Source organism: Saccopteryx leptura, chromosome 6 (assembly GCF_036850995.1).
Source record: "Saccopteryx leptura isolate mSacLep1 chromosome 6, mSacLep1_pri_phased_curated, whole genome shotgun sequence".
In the NCBI taxonomy this organism is placed as follows: Eukaryota; Metazoa; Chordata; class Mammalia; order Chiroptera; family Emballonuridae; genus Saccopteryx; species Saccopteryx leptura.
In genome coordinates, this window is record NC_089508.1 from 78,994,749 (window position 1) to 79,013,596 (window position 18,848).

At 47.2% G+C, this 18,848-nt stretch overlaps 1 protein-coding gene across 1 annotated transcript in view; it reads right to left on the bottom strand.

The window, feature by feature from the left end:
* Positions 1-4,289: 4,289 nt before the first annotated feature.
* RTF1 (RTF1 homolog, Paf1/RNA polymerase II complex component) overlaps positions 4,290-18,848 on the bottom strand; it is a 62,259-nt gene continuing 47,700 nt past the window's right edge. The window contains exons 9-18 of the mRNA XM_066344253.1: positions 17,151-17,233; positions 15,264-15,351; positions 15,061-15,168; positions 14,400-14,477; positions 13,113-13,234; positions 12,861-12,918; positions 9,750-9,827; positions 8,687-8,782; positions 7,067-7,178; positions 4,290-6,828 (exon numbers count right to left, since the gene is read on the bottom strand). Of these exons, the coding sequence (XP_066200350.1) occupies positions 6,722-6,828; positions 7,067-7,178; positions 8,687-8,782; positions 9,750-9,827; positions 12,861-12,918; positions 13,113-13,234; positions 14,400-14,477; positions 15,061-15,168; positions 15,264-15,351; positions 17,151-17,233 (930 nt within the window). The 3' untranslated portion in view covers positions 4,290-6,721. The remainder of the gene's footprint in view (positions 6,829-7,066; positions 7,179-8,686; positions 8,783-9,749; positions 9,828-12,860; positions 12,919-13,112; positions 13,235-14,399; positions 14,478-15,060; positions 15,169-15,263; positions 15,352-17,150; positions 17,234-18,848) is intronic.

Consider the following 18,848-nt stretch of genomic DNA (forward strand, 5'->3'; position numbering starts at 1 on the left):
TTCCTGTGGTTCTCCCTCTTCTCTCCCTTCTGTCCCCATGGCCAAGTGGAGGGAGCATCTGAGGTCAGGGAAATGGTTGCTGGTAACTGCTCTAAGATGCGGGGTGCTGTCGGCCTCTGTCTCCAATGCTCCCCAATCTTGTAACCACGGAAGATGGGCGCAGTCCCTAAGTCCATTTGTGATGTCTCTGCCCCTGGGATCGCAGCGACCCAGTCCATAGAGTTCTGGTTGCGCCAGTTAGCGCGCCTGAAAGCTGAGAGGCCTTTGCTCCCAACTCTGGGATGCCGCCAGCACGCGCGCCCAGCCAGGTCCACGAGAGCGCGCACACGTGCAGGCACTGGGGTGTTGGGCCTCGAGGGGAAGAACACAGGCAGAGGCTGTTGACTGGTCCGGGCCTGTTGTTGCCGCGGCACACCAGCCCAGGTAGCGGCCTGCTTATATCTACAGCAGCCGCGTTCGTTTCTCGAGGTTTAGTGTGGAACCCAAAGGACTTTTACTGCGGGCGATGAAGGCGCGGCCCGGTCTGATTCCCGCGTGCGCTGCATATGGGGAAAAGGTGGGAGGGGAGAGGTAGGGTCGAATGCTTCAGAACGCGGCGCTTGCGGCTGGATGCAGGTCAGCATTCCCCCCATCTCCTCCCCCTTCCCCTTTATTGGGCGTTAACTAAGTGCAGGCAGCACTGGGTGCTGGGGCTACAGAGATTAATGCGACAAGTAGCTTCCAGGCTGGGAGTGGAGATTCTATAAGAGTACAGCGCGGTGAGCGCCGCAGAAGGGTAAACCGGAGGGAGGTGCTTCTAAACCCGAGTAGGGGGAGTTCAGGGAAGGCTTCCCGGAGGAGGTGACCTTTCGGCTGAGCGCTGAGGAGTAGTTTTCCAGGGAAAATCGATAGATACACCAGTGCATTCCAGGCAAGGTGACTCTATGTGTGGCACAAGATGCAGTCTCAGCACGAAATTAGCACAGCAGAGCCATGGACAGCTAAAAAGGGGAAATTTTATAGAAAGAATCTGGTATAGGAGCATTTGAGATCGTGCTTCCCAGCAATTGTCGTCAGTTTTGGCTCAAATAAACTCATTAAAAAAAGAAGAATCTGGCATTTTGAAGAAAGTATTGAAGTCCTCACGGGAAGGATCAGAACTTTGTTAGACTTTTTTTTTTTTTCTTTTCTTTTTTTCATTTTTTTTTTTTTTTTTCTTTCTGAAGCTGGAAACGGGGAGGCAGTCAGACAGACTCCCGCATGCGCCCGACCGGGATCCACCCGGCACGCCCACCAGGGGGCGATGCTCTGCCCCTCTGGGGCGTCGCTCTGTTGCATCCAGAGCCATTCTAGCGCCTGAGGCAGAGGCCACAGAGCCATCCTCAGCGCCCGGGCCATCTTTGCTCCAATGGAGCCTCGGCTGCGGGAGGGGAAGAGAGAGACAGAGAGGAAGGAGAGGGGGAGGGGTGGAGAAGCAGATGGGCGCTTCTCCTGTGTGCCCTGGCCGGGAATCGAACCCAGTACTCCTGCACGCCAGGCCGACGCTCTACCGCTGAGCCAACCGGCCAGGGCCTGTTGGACTTCTTGACACTTATTTTCTGGTTTTGTACTGTTTTTATCTTTTTTATTATTCTTGGTGGTGGGGAGGAGGTCGGGCCTTCTGAGCCTGCTGGGTCGCTGGCGAGGTGGCAGCCTGCAGAGCCACTGAAGGCTGAAAGCAGGACAACGCTTTAAGACCCTGTAAAGAGGGTATGTGTTGAGGGCTGGAGGGCAGCTCTGCTTCTCTGGACTGTTCTCCAGGTCAGCCCCAGCGCCCACAGGTTGGAAACCTCAACCTGGGGCAGTTTCTTGCTTCCCTCCCCCCTACCCCAGGTGGGGGCTGCCAGGAGTCTCTGGGTCAAGCGCTCCGCCCACCTTCCACTCGGAGCAGGGGCTGTTCTGCCGGCTCAGTACCTCCATCGCCCCGTAGGTTTCCATCCATCCCGAGGCCCGCCTGTCTCCTTTTGAGACCCAGCAGGCTCTTTCGCTCTAACAACAGTATTTAATGAACCTCTACCGGGAAAAGGAACATTTAATCTTTAACACGATTCTGACAGATCTTTTACTAAAGACAGGAACACTTGTAGCCTAGAGGAGTTAACTACATAGCTCAGCCTTAGGCAGTAAATGGCAGACCTGGGATATGAATCCTGCGCCCACGTGCCAGGCGGCTTTTGGCTCTCCGTTAGGCCCACCCAGACCACTGGCCTAACGTGCCTTAGACGTGCCTAAGCAATGGCTAAACCTCTCGGCAGGGCCAAGAAACTCCACCTCCAGGTTCTGCTCAGTCCACCCTGGGGCTGGCCGGGGGGGGGGGGGGGGGGGGGGGGGGAACTTTGCACAGTAGGCAGGTTGCCGCTGGGGAAGTCATTCATGCAAGGAATATGAGCCAGGGTGGGTGGTTGGGTGGTCAGTAGCTTCCCTGCTCCGGAAAGCTGCTAGACACTGCCATTAAGAATTACCCAAGGAAAGCCAATCCCTGCCGCCAACTCAGATGAAGTTGACCAACCCTGCATCCTTCCATCTATGGCAATGGTCGACCACCCTGTGCCCCCTCCACCACCACCCCCGCCCCCAGAGTGAGCTAGGTAGCATGTGGCTCTTACACAGCACAAGATAAACTAGACTATCCTCTGCTCAAATCACAGCTCTTTAGGACCCAGGAAGCCCCCTGCTCCCCGGTCAGGGAGCTGGAGTGATAGGGAGTTGCAGAAAACCTCACTGGATGCAGTTGCTGGGTGAACCCAAGACCAACCTCCCGTAACCTAGAGGTAGGCTTGGACTGGGCTCCTACCACTGCGATTGTCATCCTCCACCTTTCCATCTCTAAAGGGTAGGATCCTGCTTCCTAGCTAAAACAAGGGTCAGGAACGTCTGAGACAGTCTAAGGCAGTGTGGGTGTGAGGAACCCTTGCATATCACCCAGCTTGAGGACATGAGGGAGTTTTCAAGTATATTCTCTGGAGCTATAGATGCTCTGGGTTTCTCCTTCACCAGAAAACAGGATAGCAAAGGAACCTCTCCTAGGCCAACAGAAAACTGGAAGGACCAGATGCTCACTGGTTAGGCAGTGTACCTAGTTCTCTAAAAGCTTGGCAGTAGCTTCCAAGGTAGGAAGTAAATCAGGCCAACTGAGTTCCCTGGCTCTAGAAAACTGTCATACCAGGAAGGCTTCTGGGGAATAAGGTTGCTGAAGAGCTGAAAACGGCCACCTTTGGGGCACGCAGGGTTAAGAAAAAGGAGACAAACCAAAAGAAAGGCTCTCTTGGATTTTCAAAATGACAGAGTTGCCACTCAGGATGCAATCTTTGGACTAAATCCAAATCTCTTGTTAAAACAGGGCATAAAATTTATTTACAAATATCTGTACAGTTTGAGTGACAGGTCAAGATTTCACAATAGAAACAAAGAAAACAAAAGCATTCTTTTTCAAGGAAAGTTGCAGACACAATCTTTCCCCGCACCTGTCAGAGCAAGACCAACAAACAGACTTACACATCATGATCTAGGCATATGGACACTGGCCTTTCTGCTTCTTGGAAAGAAGTGAAAAAATGTATAAACAGCCTTATGTATTGCACCCTTCAACACTGAAACCACACTGTGAGGGGTGGGGGTGTGTGGAGCAGGGGCCCCTGCAGCAACTTCCCAGCACAAGAAATATTGTCAACCACCAAGAAGCCCAGCTGGTTCTATAATTTCATGTCTTATGCCTGGTCAAGATCTCAGTTCAGAGGTCCTGCCTCACTGAGGACTGGAGCCACGTCCTCAGTCTTTTTTCTTTTTTTACAGGGACAGAGAGAGAGTCAGAGGGAAGGATAGATAGGGACAGACAGACAGGAACGGAGAGATGAGAAGCATCAATCATCAGTTTTTTGTTGCGAAACCTTAGTTGTTCATTGATTGCTTTCTCATATGTGCCTTGACCGCGGGCCTTCAGCAGACCAAGTAACCCCTTGCTCAAGCCAGCGACCTTGGGGTTCAAGCTGGTAAGCTTTTGCTCAAACCAGATGTGCCTGCGCTCAAGCTGGTAACCTCGAGGGTCTTGAACCTGGGTCCTCTGCATCCCAGTCTGACGCTCTATCCACTGCACCACCGCCTGATCAGGCTATGTCCTCAGTCTTGACTTCAATTACCAAGAAGGCTACCCAGGTGATGAGTTAACTTTCGGTCTTCTTTGGTTGGCTTTTCTCCTTGCTACTTTGGTGTCTCAAAATGAAAGTCTCAGCAGCTGCATGTGGGGAGGTAGTGGTGAAGTGGCTACAGTGGGATGCAGTTTTAATAAAAATTTTATTACACAGCCATAATGTAATCAACACTTCTCCAAATCCAAATGATATTAAATACAGATCTACATGGTAAATCAGAATGACTCCAGCAAATTATATGGATTCTATAATTTCATGTCTTTTAAACCAGAAAGAGATAGAAGTCCAAGTTCGTCATGATCGGAGAGGTCCCAGCAGCCTCCAGGACTCTGCCAGAGTCCAGGCAATGTTTAACAGTCCGTGATTCCACATTTACATAATAGTCTATAAAGGGTTCGGTCAATGGACTATTCAAGTATATATGATTTTAATGTGTCCATCACCACTCCTTTGCCTAACTGAACTGTGTCACAGCTACTACATAGCTGTGTTACAGTCGTATTTATCAAATTTACAGTCACAATACTTTTTAAAAACCACCCATTACTGCTTTTTTTTTAAAATAAAAAAGTGTATACTAAGTTAAAGCAATGCTGAGGCTCTACTAAACCCAGAAGAGTTAGCAAGTTCACTTTTATGTTGAAATACAACTTAACTTCATGACTTCAATCACCCCACTCCTTACAAAAAAATAAGAAGTACAAAGCAGAGCTTCTCGATTCCTCTCTCTCTTGTGGGAATCAGTAGCTCTCAGCTGTTTCTTTAGCTTAGTTCTTGGTATATATAGTCAGCTGTACTTTGTTCTGAAAAGATTTGTTAAATGCCACTTTTATTTACACTTGGAGCTTTACACCTGAGAATGATTATCAAGCAGTAAGCTTATCTCTTTTCAAACATTTTATAAAGACATACATACTTCTTTGCTGGCTTCACTCTAACTGCACAATATATATGCTTACCATATATATAGGTACACACACACACACACACACACACACACACACACACACACACACAAACTGCACATGCTTATAACATTTGCAACCTAAATCTTTTTGTGTTCATTCTCTCCATATCATGTCGAGTACTTTCTCTTAAAAACAAAATATATTGGCCCTGGCCGGTTGGCTCAGCGGTAGAGCATCGGCCTGGCGTGCAGGGGTCCCGGGTTCGATTCCTGGCCAGGGCACACAGGAGAGGCGCCCATTTGCTTCTCCACTCCCCCCCCCCCCTTCCTCTCTTTCTCTTCCCCTCCCGCAGCGAGGCTCCATTGGAGCAAGGATGGCCCGGGCGCTGGGGATGGCTCTGTGGCCTCTGCCTCAGGCGCTAGAATGGCTCTGGTCGCAACAGAGCGACACCCCAGATGGGCAGAGCATCGCCCCCTGGTGGGCATGCCAGGTGGATCCTGGTCCGGTGCATGCGGGAGTCTGTCTGGCTGCCTCCCCGATTCCAGCTTTGGAAAAATGAAAAAAATAATAATAATAATATATATATATTTTTTTTTACTGAAACAGCTAAACAGAATCACTAGAAAGAGACAAGTACATGGGGTGGGGAAAACATTCACTCTACATTCAGCCAAGAAGCTGTGGGCTATACCCATGGGATGAGCAAGACACCTACATTGCCCTCCCCTGTACCTGGCCATGGGCTTCCCTCCCACCTGCCAGGACACAGCCTATAGGGAAGGGGCCAAACTTGGGAGTTTCCTCTGAGGCGGGGAGGTGATGAGGAAGAGGAGGTGGGGAAGGGAAAGTTACACAGCTACAGCAGTCAGGCCTGTTTAGTAAGAAGAATCACATTTAATGAGTTTCTTTCTTGCAGTTTCAGATGCTCAAGTACAGCTGAAAAAAATCTGAAACAGCTATAGACCCATGACAGACTGTTACAAAGAGTACTGCAGTTTTTAAAAAATGATTAAAAAAAATACACACACACATACACACACACACACACACACTCTCTCTCTCTCTCTCTCTCTCTCAAATAGATCCCCCCACCCAAATATACACTTTTTGGAAACTAAATTGGTTTTGAAAACCCCTCTTTGCAGAGATGGGAAGAGAAAGATGAGAGAGGAAGGAGGGCTGTAGGTGCCCAGAACCCACTCTCTCCACAAGGGCAGGTGCCAAATGTTCAATGTTTGGGGACAAGGCAGTCCAGAGAGGTGACTGCCCAGTGCTGCTGCTATCACCACCAGGGGGTCCAGCAAGAATCCCACCTCCACGGTAATACTGAATGTGTGCAGAGTAGCCAATGAGCTGTGCTGGTTAAAAAAAAAAAAAGGCAAACACAAATCTAAAGGCATGGAGAAGCCCAAGAGAGCCCAGGTCCACACTGAGTAAGGCCTGGGGGTGGGGGGTGGGGAGATGGGAGATGGTGCAGACAAAGGAAGTCTATACAGTAAATGGTTTATATTACAGATGACTGGCAGTTTAGAGTCTCTTCCCAGTTTCTACTGCTGCTCCAGCCCAAAGAGGGCAAATCAAATGAAGAGGAAAAGTGGGACACTGTGATGGGACATGCAGGGTCAGAAGCAGCAGGGCTGGATGCGCTCAAATAAGTCCCCGTCGTTTTTTGTAGTCTTCTAAGTTCAGAGATCTCCTTGGAGCCCCATCCTTGGCTGGCGGAGCCTTGGAGGTGATGGCCAAAGCCTTTGACTCTATGGGAAAGAAGAGCAAATTGGCAGCTGAGGTACCTACAAAGTCCTTTTAGTCTTGTGCTTCACTCCTTCAGGTAGCTTTTCTGATTGTCTCTATTCCCGTTCAGAATACACTTGCAGCCTCTACAAATACTGAGCAGAAACCTGAATTTCTTCCCTGAAACAGGCCACCTTGCAGGCCAAGAAAGCTATGGAGCTCTCTGGTCCTTGGCCATTACCACTCCCCACCCTCACCTACCTGAGCTGGGAACTTGTAAATCAATCTTCACATCAAAATCATGTACTTTGAACAAGTCTTCTGAGAGGTCACTGGCTGACTTAGAATTTAAATCTTTATCCTTTCCCTGACCCTGCAATATGAAGAAACAACATAATTATAAAAGCATAAATATAAGTGAACTTCAAGCAGCAGCAGCCATTAATGGTAAAAGCTCTTTTTTAAGATCATTCTATCTTCCTATTAAGGCCTGATTTTCCTTTTCTCCGAGGACAAAAGGCAACTAAGAGGTTTATTTCCTGAAGCTTGAAAGCAAAGACATAAGCCTGAGAGGGCAGTGTTATGTCTGTGGTGTGAGGATAGAAATGGAAAGGCTTAAGACAAGCCAACCTTTTTTTCTTCGTTTTTAGCGAGACAGAAAGAGGGACAGACAGGAAGAGAGAGATGATAAGCATCAACTTGTTTTCGTGGCACTTTAGTTCATTTTTTTTTTAAATTCGGTGTGAGGAGAGGAGGCAGAGACAGAGTCCTACGTGTGTCCTGACCAGGATCCACACGGCAAGCTCACAAGGGGGTGATGCTCTGCCCATATGGGGCATTGCTCCGTTGCTCAGCAACCAAGCTCTTCTTAGTGCCTGAGACAGAGGCCAGGGAGCCACCCTCAGCGTCTGGGGCCAACTCACTCCAATCAAGCCATGGCTGCAGGAGGAGAAAAGGAGAGAGAGGGAGAGGAGGGGGGGGAGAGAGAGAGAGAAAGAGAGAGAGAAGCGAGAGGGGGAGGGGTAGAGAAGCAGGTGGTTGCTTCTCCTGTGTGCCCTGACCAGAATCGAATCTGGGACATCCACATGCTGGGCTGACACTCTACCACTGAGCCAACTGGCCAGAGCCTTAGTTGTTCATCAATTGCTTTCTCATATGTGCCTTGACCAGGGGGCTCCAGCTGAGCCAATAACCCTTTACTCAAGCCAGCAACCTTGGGCTTCAAGCCAGCAATTATGGGATCATGTCTATGGTCCCATGCTTAAGCCGGTGATCCCACACTCAAGCTGGTGACCTCAGGGTTTCGAACCTGGGTCTTCAGCATCCCCGGTTGACACTCTGCCCACTGCACCACAGCCTGGTCAGGCACGCCAACCTTCTGACCCAAGATTTCAGGAATTCCTGGGACAGTATGGGCTCCACAGGAAAAGACCTAACTTAGGCAGAAAGAAAAATACTTCTAAATGGGTAGTTCCTCTTGGTTTAACATTTTAGTTTTCAGAGAGCTTTCACTTTTATAATCATCTGATCCTTATATGTTATCTGTACCTCCTAATTATCTGGTGAGGTAGGTAGAGTACAGAGTATTATACCCATTTTACATAAGAGAAAACGTGTATCAGAAGACTAGATGTCAGTTGCCTAAAGCTGCAGTGAAGCCCTTAGTTAAGTAAAGGTGTTGGATTTAGAATATAGGTCATCTGATCAAAATTTGCTAAATTTTTACTACAGTTGTAGATAACTAAAATGGAGAAAGGATGGCCAAGGGGACTGTATGTTCCTCCAGGTGGGAAATCAAGTCCAGACTAGGCCAGGTGCTTGCTCTGGTGTCCAAGACTAACCTAGCTCCACAGGTCACAGGTAAGGGAGTGCTGCACTCACCTTGCTCATTTCCTTTGGAGCATCTGGTAGCACTCCAGAACCGTATTTTGCATTCAGCTGGGCCAAGATGGCAGCTTGAACAGCTGGGTCTCTAGACTAAAAGAGAAAATAAGTTATTTTATAGTGACTGTTCAACACTCGCACAGTCCTATTATGAGTCTATTTTTTTTAGAAAAGATTTTATTGCCTGACCAGGTGGTGGCACAGTGGATAAGAGTGTCAACCTGGGGTGCTGAGGACCCAGGTTCAAAACCCTGAGGTCACCAGCTTGAGCGCAGGCTCACCCTACTTGAGCATGGTGTCACCGCTTGAGCAAGGGGTCACTGGCTCAGCTGGAGCCCCCTGGTCAAGGCACATTTGAAAAAGCAATCAATGAATAACTGAAGTATCACAACAAGTTGATGCTTCTCATCTCTCTCCCTTCCTGTCTGTCTGCCCCTCTCTCTCTGTCTCCAAAAAAAATTAAAAGATTTATTGATTTTAGAGAGGAGGGGAGAGAGAAAGAAAGGTGGGAGGGTGGAGGGGAACAGGAAGCATCAACTTGTGTAGAAGTTGCTTCTTGCACGTGCCTTGACCAGATAAGCCTGGGGTTTCAAACTTCAGGATCCCAGGTCAATGCTTTATCCTCTGCACCACCACAGGTCAGGCCCTACACTTTGATCCTTTCCCACCTACCACCACTAACATCACAAGCACCACAGTGGCCCCATTAGCAGGTCATTGGAGTTTTCCTCAAGGCAGCAAAAAGAGGCAATTAAAAGCAATGAAGTCAAGCCCAGCCTCACCAGGCCCAGGTAGGTGACCCAGTCTACACATTTCTAGCGTGTGTGGCATGAGGCACAGGGAGTTTAGTCCACAGATTTCTGTAAATCCATGCCAGGTTTTTATTATCTAGACGTCCTATAGCAAGATAAAAAAGGAAGTATCCAGACCCAAGAGTTTGAGGCAAGCAAATCCCACTAAGACAACATTATTTTTAACTTCTTTATTATTCTCCTAATGGAATTCATTTTATGTCCCAGAATCTAGGTCCTGACTAAAAACGTCCTCTTTAGGCACTCACATTAGAAACGATGGTAGGTTTGCACTGCCTCCTAGTAAAAGGATCCATCTGTTGGTTTTTCATGTTGTGACTTTCAGCCTGAAACAGAGAACATGCATTAAAGAACCATATTTCCTTTCCCCCTCCTCTCATCATAAGCTTACATATAAATAAGTCTTTGCAAAGGCCTGAAAAAAGCCAAACTATCATTCTTTTTCCCTTTAAGAACACCAGAGTAGATATAGGGGTAACAACCTAAGGAACAAAACTGGAAATAAATAAGAAAAAATACCTGCATAGTAGAATCTAAGAATGAAGAGGGATAAGACAGAGCAGAAGATGGCTGCTTTACATTATAAATTAATAAATTATGAGTGTATGTATAACTTATAGAGAGAGTATGTATGTTTTAAGTAAACATGTTATTTCAATAAACTTCAACAAGGGTCCTGGCTGGTTGGCTCAGTGGTAGAACATTGGCACAGCATGTGGATATCCTGGGTTCAATTCCCAGTCAAAGCACACAGAAGTGCTCAACTGTTTCTCCACCCCTCCCCCTCTCGCTTCTCTCTCTCTCTCTCTCTCTCTCTCTCTTCTCCTCCTTTCCTGCATCCCTGGCTCCATTGGAATGAGTTCGCCCCAGGCACCAAGGATGGTTCCATGGCCTTGGCCTCAGGTGCTAAAAATCAGCTATGGTTCCAATGGAGCAAGGGCCCCAGCTAGGCAGAGCATCGCCCCCTAGTGGGCTTGCCGGGTGGATCCTGGTTGGGGCCCATGTGGGAGTCTGCTTCTCCATTCTCTCACTAAAAAAATAAAATAAACTCAAACAAGATGTAGAGAGGATTTCCTAACACTCCCCCCTTTTTTTAATTGAATTTATTGGGATGATATTAATAAAATTATATAGGTTTCAGTTATTTAATTTTTTAAATGTTTATTTTGGCCCTGGCTGGTAAGCTCAGTGGATAGCGTCAGTCTGATGTGCAGAAGTCCTGGGTTCAAACCCTGGTTAGAAGTGACCATCTGCTTCTCCCCCCCCCTTCTTTTTCTTCCTAGCTAACAACCAGTGGCTGGACTGGTTTTAGCACTGAGGATAGCTTGGTTGGTCCCAATGCATCAGCTATAGGTACTAAAAATAGCTCAGTTGATTTGAGCATCAGCCCAAGGCACGGGTTGCTATGTGGATCCCAGTTGGGGTGCATGCGGTAATCTAACTATCTCCCTTCCTTTCACTAAAAAAAAAAATCTTATTGATTTTTAGAGAGAGGGAGGGGTGGAGAGAGAGACAGGAACGCTGATCTGCTCCTGTATGTGCCCTGATCAAGGATCAAATCAGCAACATCTGTGCTGTAGGACAATGCTCTAACTAACTGAGCTTCTGTCCAGGACAGTTATTTTATTTTTATTTTATTTTATTTTTTTTTCATTTTTCCGAAGCTGGAAATGGGGAGGCAGTCAGACAGACTCCCGCATGCGCCCGACCGGGATCCACCCGGCACGCCCACCAGGGGGCGATGTTCTGCCCCTCTGGGGCGTCGCTCTGTTGTGTCCAGAGCCATTCTAGCGCCTGAGGCAGAGGCCACAGAGCCATCCCCAGCGCCCGGGCCATTTTTGCTCCAATGGAGCCTCGGCTGCGGGAGGGGAAGAGAGAGACAGAGAGGAAGGAGAGGGGGAGGGGTAGAGAAGCAGATGGGTGCTTCTCCTGTGTGCCCTGGCCGGGAATCGAACCCGGGACCCCTGCACGCCAGGCCGACGCTCTACCGCTGAGCCAACCGGCCAGGGCCCAGCTATTTTATTTTTAAAAAATGTTATTTTGGCCTGACCAGGTGGTGGCGCAGTGGATAGAGTGTCAGACTAAAACTCAGAGGACCCGGGTTCAAAACCCCGAGGTCGCCAGCCTCAGCACAGGCTAATCTAGTTTGAGCAAGGCTCCCCAGCTTGAGCCCAAGGTCACGGGCTTGAGCAAGGGGTCACTCGGTCTGCTGTAGCCCCCCAGTCAAGGCACATATGAGAAAGCAATCAATGAACAACTAAGGTGCTACAACGAATAACTGATGCTTCTCATCTCTCTCCCTTCCTGTCTGTCTGTCCCTCTCTGTCTCAAACAACAACAAAAAAGTTATTCTGGCCCTGTGCGGTGGCTCAGTGGCTCAGTGGCTAAAGCATCAGCCCAGCATATGGATGTCCTGGATTCATTTCCCGGTCAAGGCACAAAGGAGAAGTAAGCATCTGCTTTTCTACCCCATCCCTCTCCTCCTTCTCTCCTTCCCCTTCAGCAGCCAGGGGCTCGATTATTTAGAGTCTAGAGCATAGCCCTGGGAGCTGAAGATAGCTCCTGGGTGCTATTTTCTGCCTCAAGTGCTAAAAATAGCTTGGTACTCAAGCATCGGCCCCAGATGGGGTTGCCAGGTATATTCCAGTTGGGGCACATGCAGGAATCTGCCTCACTATCTCCCCTCCTCTCAAATATTTTTTTAATATTTAAAAAAAAAAATTGAGGCCCTGGCCAGTTGGCTCAGCGGTAGAGCATCGGCCTGGCATGTAGGGGACCCGGGTTCGATTCCCGGCCAGGGCACATAGGAGGGGCGCCCATTTGCTTCTCCACCCCCACCCCCTCCTTCCTCTCTGTCTCTCTCTTCCCCTCCCGCAGCTGGGGCTCCATTGGAGCGGAGATGGCCTGGGCGCTGGGGATGGCTCCTTGGCCTCTGCCCCAGGCGCTAGAGTGGCTCTGGGCGGTGGAGCGACCCCCCGGAGGGGCAGAGCGTCGCCCCCTGGTGGGCAGAGCGTCGCCCCTGGTGGGCGGGCCGGGTGGATCCCGGTCGGGCGCATGCGGGAGTCTGTCTGACTGTCTCTCCCCGTTTCCAGCTTCAGAAAAATACAAAAAAAAAATTTAAAAAAATTGATTTTTGTGAGATGGAGGGAGAGCAAGTGAGAGAAAGAAACATTAATTTGTTGTTTCTCTTATATATGCATTCATTAGTTGACTCTTATTTGTGCCCCAGCTGGGGATCAAACCCACAACTGTGGTGTATCATGATGACACTCTAACCAACTGAGCTACCCAGCCAGGGCTTACATTATTTTATTAATTGAAATTATTTCCAGTGATCCAAATAAAGTTGTTTTACATACCACAAGGGCCTTCTCAGACTCCACAATGTTCCATTCCCGGTTCCGCTGGTTGATGTAACTAGGGGTTGAATAAAAGGAATGAATCAGTGGGCTATGAAAGGAGGGAGAGAACCACTGAGTTCTGAGCTCAGAGATATGTGGAATCAGCGCAACACAACAAGTACAAGGCCACAGGCTCGCCTGATAACTGTGGCAAGGTCTGTGGGCCAAGAGTAGGAGCCCAATCAAAATAGACTCTGTAACACACCACACCTGATAGCAGATATGTTCTTGGTCCGCTGGCGGTCCAGGGCCTCTGCCCGCTCCTCCAGCTCATTCAGCTGGTCTTGGATTTGTTTGGCTTTGTCCTGATCCCCCAGGTCCTCAGCCATGGCCTGCACAGAGAAAAGCGTGTGTTTTTTTGTTATGATCTATATATATCAAATGTCCCCTGAATTCCTGCACAAGCAAGCTATTTCATTTGATGAACAAATGATGAGATGTAAAAGAATACTAAAAACAAACTTTTCAAATGCAAGGGTTTTTTTGTTTTGTTTTGGTTTTTTTGGTGACAGAGACAGAGAGAGACAGAGAGAGTCAGAGAGAGGGACAGATAGGAACAGACAGGAAGGGAGAGAGATGAGAAGCATCAACTCTTCGTTGTGGCACCTTAGTTGTTCATCGATTGCTTTCTCATATGTGCCTTGACTGCGGGCCTTCAGCAGACTGAGTAACCCCTTGCTTGAGCCAGCAACCTTGGGCTCAAGCTGGTGAGCTTTGCTCAAACCAGACGAGCTCACGCTCAAGCAGGCGACCTTGGGGTCTCGAACCTGGGTCCTCTGTGTCCCAGTCCAACCCTCTATCCACTGCGCCACCGCCTGGTCAGGGAGGAATTAATTTTTATTACAGTAATAACATCTTCTCATATAGCTACCCGGCTCTGGGCCCCTGGTAGCTGTGATGTGTAACATAAATCTGAGCACCCAAGCCCTATATGGCTAAGTCTCTCCAGGAAAGCTCACCTAACCCGAGGTGAAGAACAGAACACCACCTACTGCAGCAGGGCTTGGCAGTATCCTTCATTTGTTCAGACCCAGTGCTGAAACTACCCTGGGGTCTGATTATACAGGAAACTGAAGTGATTAGAAAGTAAAAAAAATGGAACAAGCAGGATCCATTTCAATTTATAGAAAGAAAAATTTAGCCACCACTAACTTGATAGAAAGTGAGTAAGTTTGATTTCCATATAGCCTTTTATAGGACAGGGAAAGAGATTATTTTTTTTTAATTTTAATTTCATTTATGTATGTACGTAATGATGCGCTTGGACCAATCGAGCTATCTTCAGCACCCGGAGCCACGCTCAAACCAATCGAGCTGACTGCAGGAGGAAAAGAGGGAGAGAAGAGTGGAAAGATAGGGGGAGAGAAGCAGATGGTTGCTTCCCCTGTGTGCCTGACGGGGAATCTAACCTAGAACATCCATATACGCGGAGCCAATGCTTTATCCAGTGAGCCACTGGCCAGGGACTGGGAAAGAGATTTGAATGCAAATCCTTACCTTTTCCTTTAGCAGCTGAGTCTTCTTCATAGCATAGTTGGGTGGAGCTTTCCTGAATCTTTCTTTCTCTTTTACAATCTGTACCAGAGAGGAGATACCAGCAGTGAGGTATTCCTAAACTATTTTTGTAGACAGGCATAAGTAAGCCCATTTTGGAGGCAAGTAGCTGGCAGCTGGTTATAAGGGGGCTGCTCTTCCTACAGCATTGTCATGTCCCATAGGGAGAGTGAGTTCGTTCCAAGGGGCACTATACTGCTTCCGGGTCATGGAGATTCTTCTGGGACAGTCTGAAGGAACATGCACCAATAAACAGCAGCAACCCAAAGGCCTGGTATTGTAAGAATAGCCACTGTTCAAGAGAACAGAGACCAAAGAACTTTAACAAAATATTTTAGAGAAAAAAAACTCTCGAAGGGCCAAGCCTAGCAGAATACAGATCCCTGAAGCCTGACTACATCTCTACAGTCTATGACTTCAAATGAGAAAAAAATCTTGATAAACGATAAGTAGTAAAATAGTAACAACAGCATTCTCTTATCCTCATGCAATAGTACCATAGCATAGCTAAAATTATCAAGATATAGGAAAAAAAAGAAAGTCATGCTCTTCTCTAAAACTGGTTCTTGATGAACTTACAGCTCTGGGGTACCAGTTTTCTTACCTCTTCAATGTCTTGATCATTGAATTTATAATTAAGAGCTTCTTTAATAGATAACTCCTTCTTATTGATTTCGTCTAGAGTGGGTAACTGCATGCCAGCAGAGAACATCTGGATCAAAAGTGATAAAAGGTTATATTAAGGGATTTTGGAAAGAGAAACTGTTACTGTTTTCAGGAGCAACAGGTAGGTGTCTATCCACTTACCGCTTCTTTCCACTTCATGAATTCGCTTTCTGTGAATTCTTGGTTTGAGACAAACTCTAGGCGGAATACCCGTTGGTCATTGCCATGCCTACATAAAAAAGACAGCATCTCCAAGAATAGGTATTTTGATTGACGTACCAGCAAAGCAACCCTACCAGACTGTCTCTGTGGTTCTCAATCCTGGCTACCTTTTAGCATCATCAAGATTTATAAAACTTCCAGTGCCAAAGCCTGGAAGTTCCAGCCTTAATTTTAGATTAACTGAATCAGAATCTCTGAGAATAGGAACCAGGCACTGGAATTAACAAACAAAACCAGGCTGTTCTAATGGGCAGCCAGGATTAAGAATCAAAGCTAGCTCTGGAAAGAAATGGACTTGGCCAGTACCTCAAAAGTCCATTTATAATAAAATCCATCACAACTGGCATCCAGAATATGATATATATATATATACACACACACACACACACATATTATATATAGACATACATACAAATGAATGACAAAAAAACCATTTCCTAGAGAACAAGAACACAGTCTTTCTATTGACCTATGTGCTAACAAAGTGAGTCAGTGCCATTCTCCTAGAGATGCTTGTTGCACATCATGACCACTGCCTTCCCCAACTGGTTCTTTTCAAATAGACAAAGACAGATAATGGGGACGGGAAAGAGAATGGGGAGGGCCATTAAAGACCAAATTAGGCCATGGTAGAGCTATGTCTATTACCTGCTATTTGCAGTGGTCATGGCAAACTGCTTCTAGTCCTTCCTATATGGGACTTTAGAATTTTTAGGTTCTAAGAGGGAGGGATTTGTGTGTGTCTGTTTTTTTGTTTTTTTTTAACAGAGACAGAGAGAGAGTCAGAGAGAGGGACAGATAGGAACAGAGAGAGATGAGAAGCATCAATCATCAGTTTTTTGTTGCGACACCTTAGTTGTTCATTGATTGCTTTCTCATATGTGCCTTGACCGTGGGCCTTCAGCAGACCGAGTAACCCCTTGCTCAAACCAGATGAGCCCACCCTCAAGCTGGTGACCTTGGGGTCTCGAACCTGGGTCTTCCGCATCCCAGTCCCACGCTCTATCCACTGCACCACCGCCTGGTCAGACTCTGGGTTTTTTTTTTGTTTTTTTTTTTTGTTTTTTTTCAGAGACAGAGAGAGGGAGAGGGAGAGGGATAGAAAGGGACCGATAGGAACAAAGAGAGATGAGAAGCATCAATCGTTAGTTTTTCGTTGTGACACCTTAGTTGTTCATTGATTGCTTTCTCATATGTGCCTTGACTGCGGGCCTTCAGCAGATCGAGTAGCCCCTTGCTGGAGCCAGCAACCTTGGGTTCAAGCTGGTGGGCTTTTGCTCAAGCCAGATGAGCCCGTGCTCAAGCTGGAGACTTCGGGTACTCGAACCTGGGTCCTCTGCATCCCAGTCCCACGCTCTATCCACTGCGCCACCGCCTGGTCAGGCCAGACTCTGTTTTGTTCTTGTCTCTATCCTGATGTCTAGAACAGTGGCATGTAGCAGGCATTCAGTAAATATGTTTCCAAAGAAGAAACTAAATCCAGAAAGATGGCCTAACTTGTCAAAGATCAGGTTAAGTGACAGAGCCAGAACCAGAAGCAAGTCTCCTGATCAATCAGGCAATGCCTGCAGGGCTATGACAGAAGGGGGTTTCACAACCTGACTTGTTTTTTCTGTATGTCCTCCTATACTTCATATCCCTGATGTGACCTAAGAGATATATCCCACTTTCCCTCTAGGCAACAGCAGAATAAAAGTTTCCCTCCAATTCCCAGAAAAAAATCACATTGGGAGAGAATGACAGCCCACACAGGCAATGCCTGCTTGCAATGGGAAAAAAGCTGCCACACAGAAACACCTTTCCTACCGTAGTTGTAGCCCTTTGTTTGTTCTGGTGCCACCAAGCTGGTAAACCTTGGCGGTTTCCACAACACCCGTGATCTCAGCAACCTAAATGAAAGAACAGAGAAAATATTAAAAAAAAAAAAAAAAAGACTCTTTCAGAGCTCTCCACACCACTCTCTTTGGCTCCATCTACCTGAATGCAGACGAGTGGTCCTGCACTGAGAGGAGCACACAGCTGAGGTCTGTTCTGGGCACCTTTCTTAGGTTTAGAACAGATGGTCAGATGAGAAACAAGCAATGAACAACTAAAGTGCCACAACTAAAAGTGATGCTTCTCATCTTTCCGTTCCTGTCATTCTCTCTTAAATGAATGAATGAAGGAATGAATGAATGAATGAACGAATAAATAAATAAATAAATAAATAAATAAATAAATAAAGCCCATGGCCAGCTATTAAGCCCCGTGCCCAGGGAGAGGAGGCAGTGAGCCTGGTTGGGTCTTATTAGAAGCTTCCCCTCCAACTTAATTCTCCTTTACTAGGGGATGTACTTGGAATTTCTGAGGCCAGTTTTATCAACCAAATATGAAGACCACAGAAGTCAGCTTCTGTTGCCAAGCTTCCTATGGTATTATATGTTATGTTAAAACCATACAACCCAGGAAAAAGAAAAATGGAAAAAGAAAAACAGTTATGTTCCAGCCATACAGACCACAGAAGCAGTGCTGGAACCCACTAAATAACCTCTATTAGGTTGGAAGGCTTTTCTTTCTTTCATAACAACCACAGTATTAATTCCCTGTTCCAGAAGCCACTTAGTTTGTAACATGAAAAAAGAAAAAAAAAGTTTGTAACATGAAAAATTTTCATTTATAGCAATTACTCAAATAATGTCATTTTGTTGTAACATTGATAAATAAAAAATTGATTTTTTTTTTTTTTTTTTACAGAGACAGAGAGAGGGAGAGGGAGAGGGATAGACAGACAAGAACGGAAAGATGAGAAGCATCAATCATTAGTTTTTCGTTACGCATTGTGACACCTTAGTTGTTCATTGATTGCTTTCTCATATGTGCCTTGACCGTGGGCCTTCAGCAGACCGAGTAACCCCTTGCCGGAGCCAGCGACCTTGGGTCCAAGCTGGTGAGCTTTGCTCAAACCAGATGAGCCCGTGCTCAAGCTGGTGACCTCGGGGTCTCGAACCTGGGTCTTCCGCATCCCAGTCCAACACTCTATCCACTGCGCCACCGCCTGGTCAGGCCAAAATTGATTCTTGGACAGGGCTATTGGATGTGTGGTTAGCAGATTCTTTCCAGTCAGTGTGGTTTTTCTCTAGGGACTCCAGTTTCTTCCCACATTTCAAAGATGTGCACACATAAGGTGAACTGGCATGTCTACAATGTCCCGGTCTCAGTGTATATGAGTGCGTCCTGTGATAGAAGAACACTGTGTGTGTGTGGGGGGGTGAGGGCCATGTTCCTGCCTTGTGCCCTGCTACCCATGACTCTGACCCAGAAGTGGGTTAAAAAAAAGTTATTATTGCCCTGGCCAGTTGGCTCAGTGGTAGAGAGAGTGTTGGCCAGGTGTGTGGAAGTCCAGGGTTCATTTCCCGGTCAGGTCACACAGAAGAAGTGGCCATCTGCTTTTCCACCCATCCCCCTCTCCCTTCTCTCTCCCTCTCTCTCTCTCTTCTCCTCCCGCAGCCATGACTGGTTGGAGCA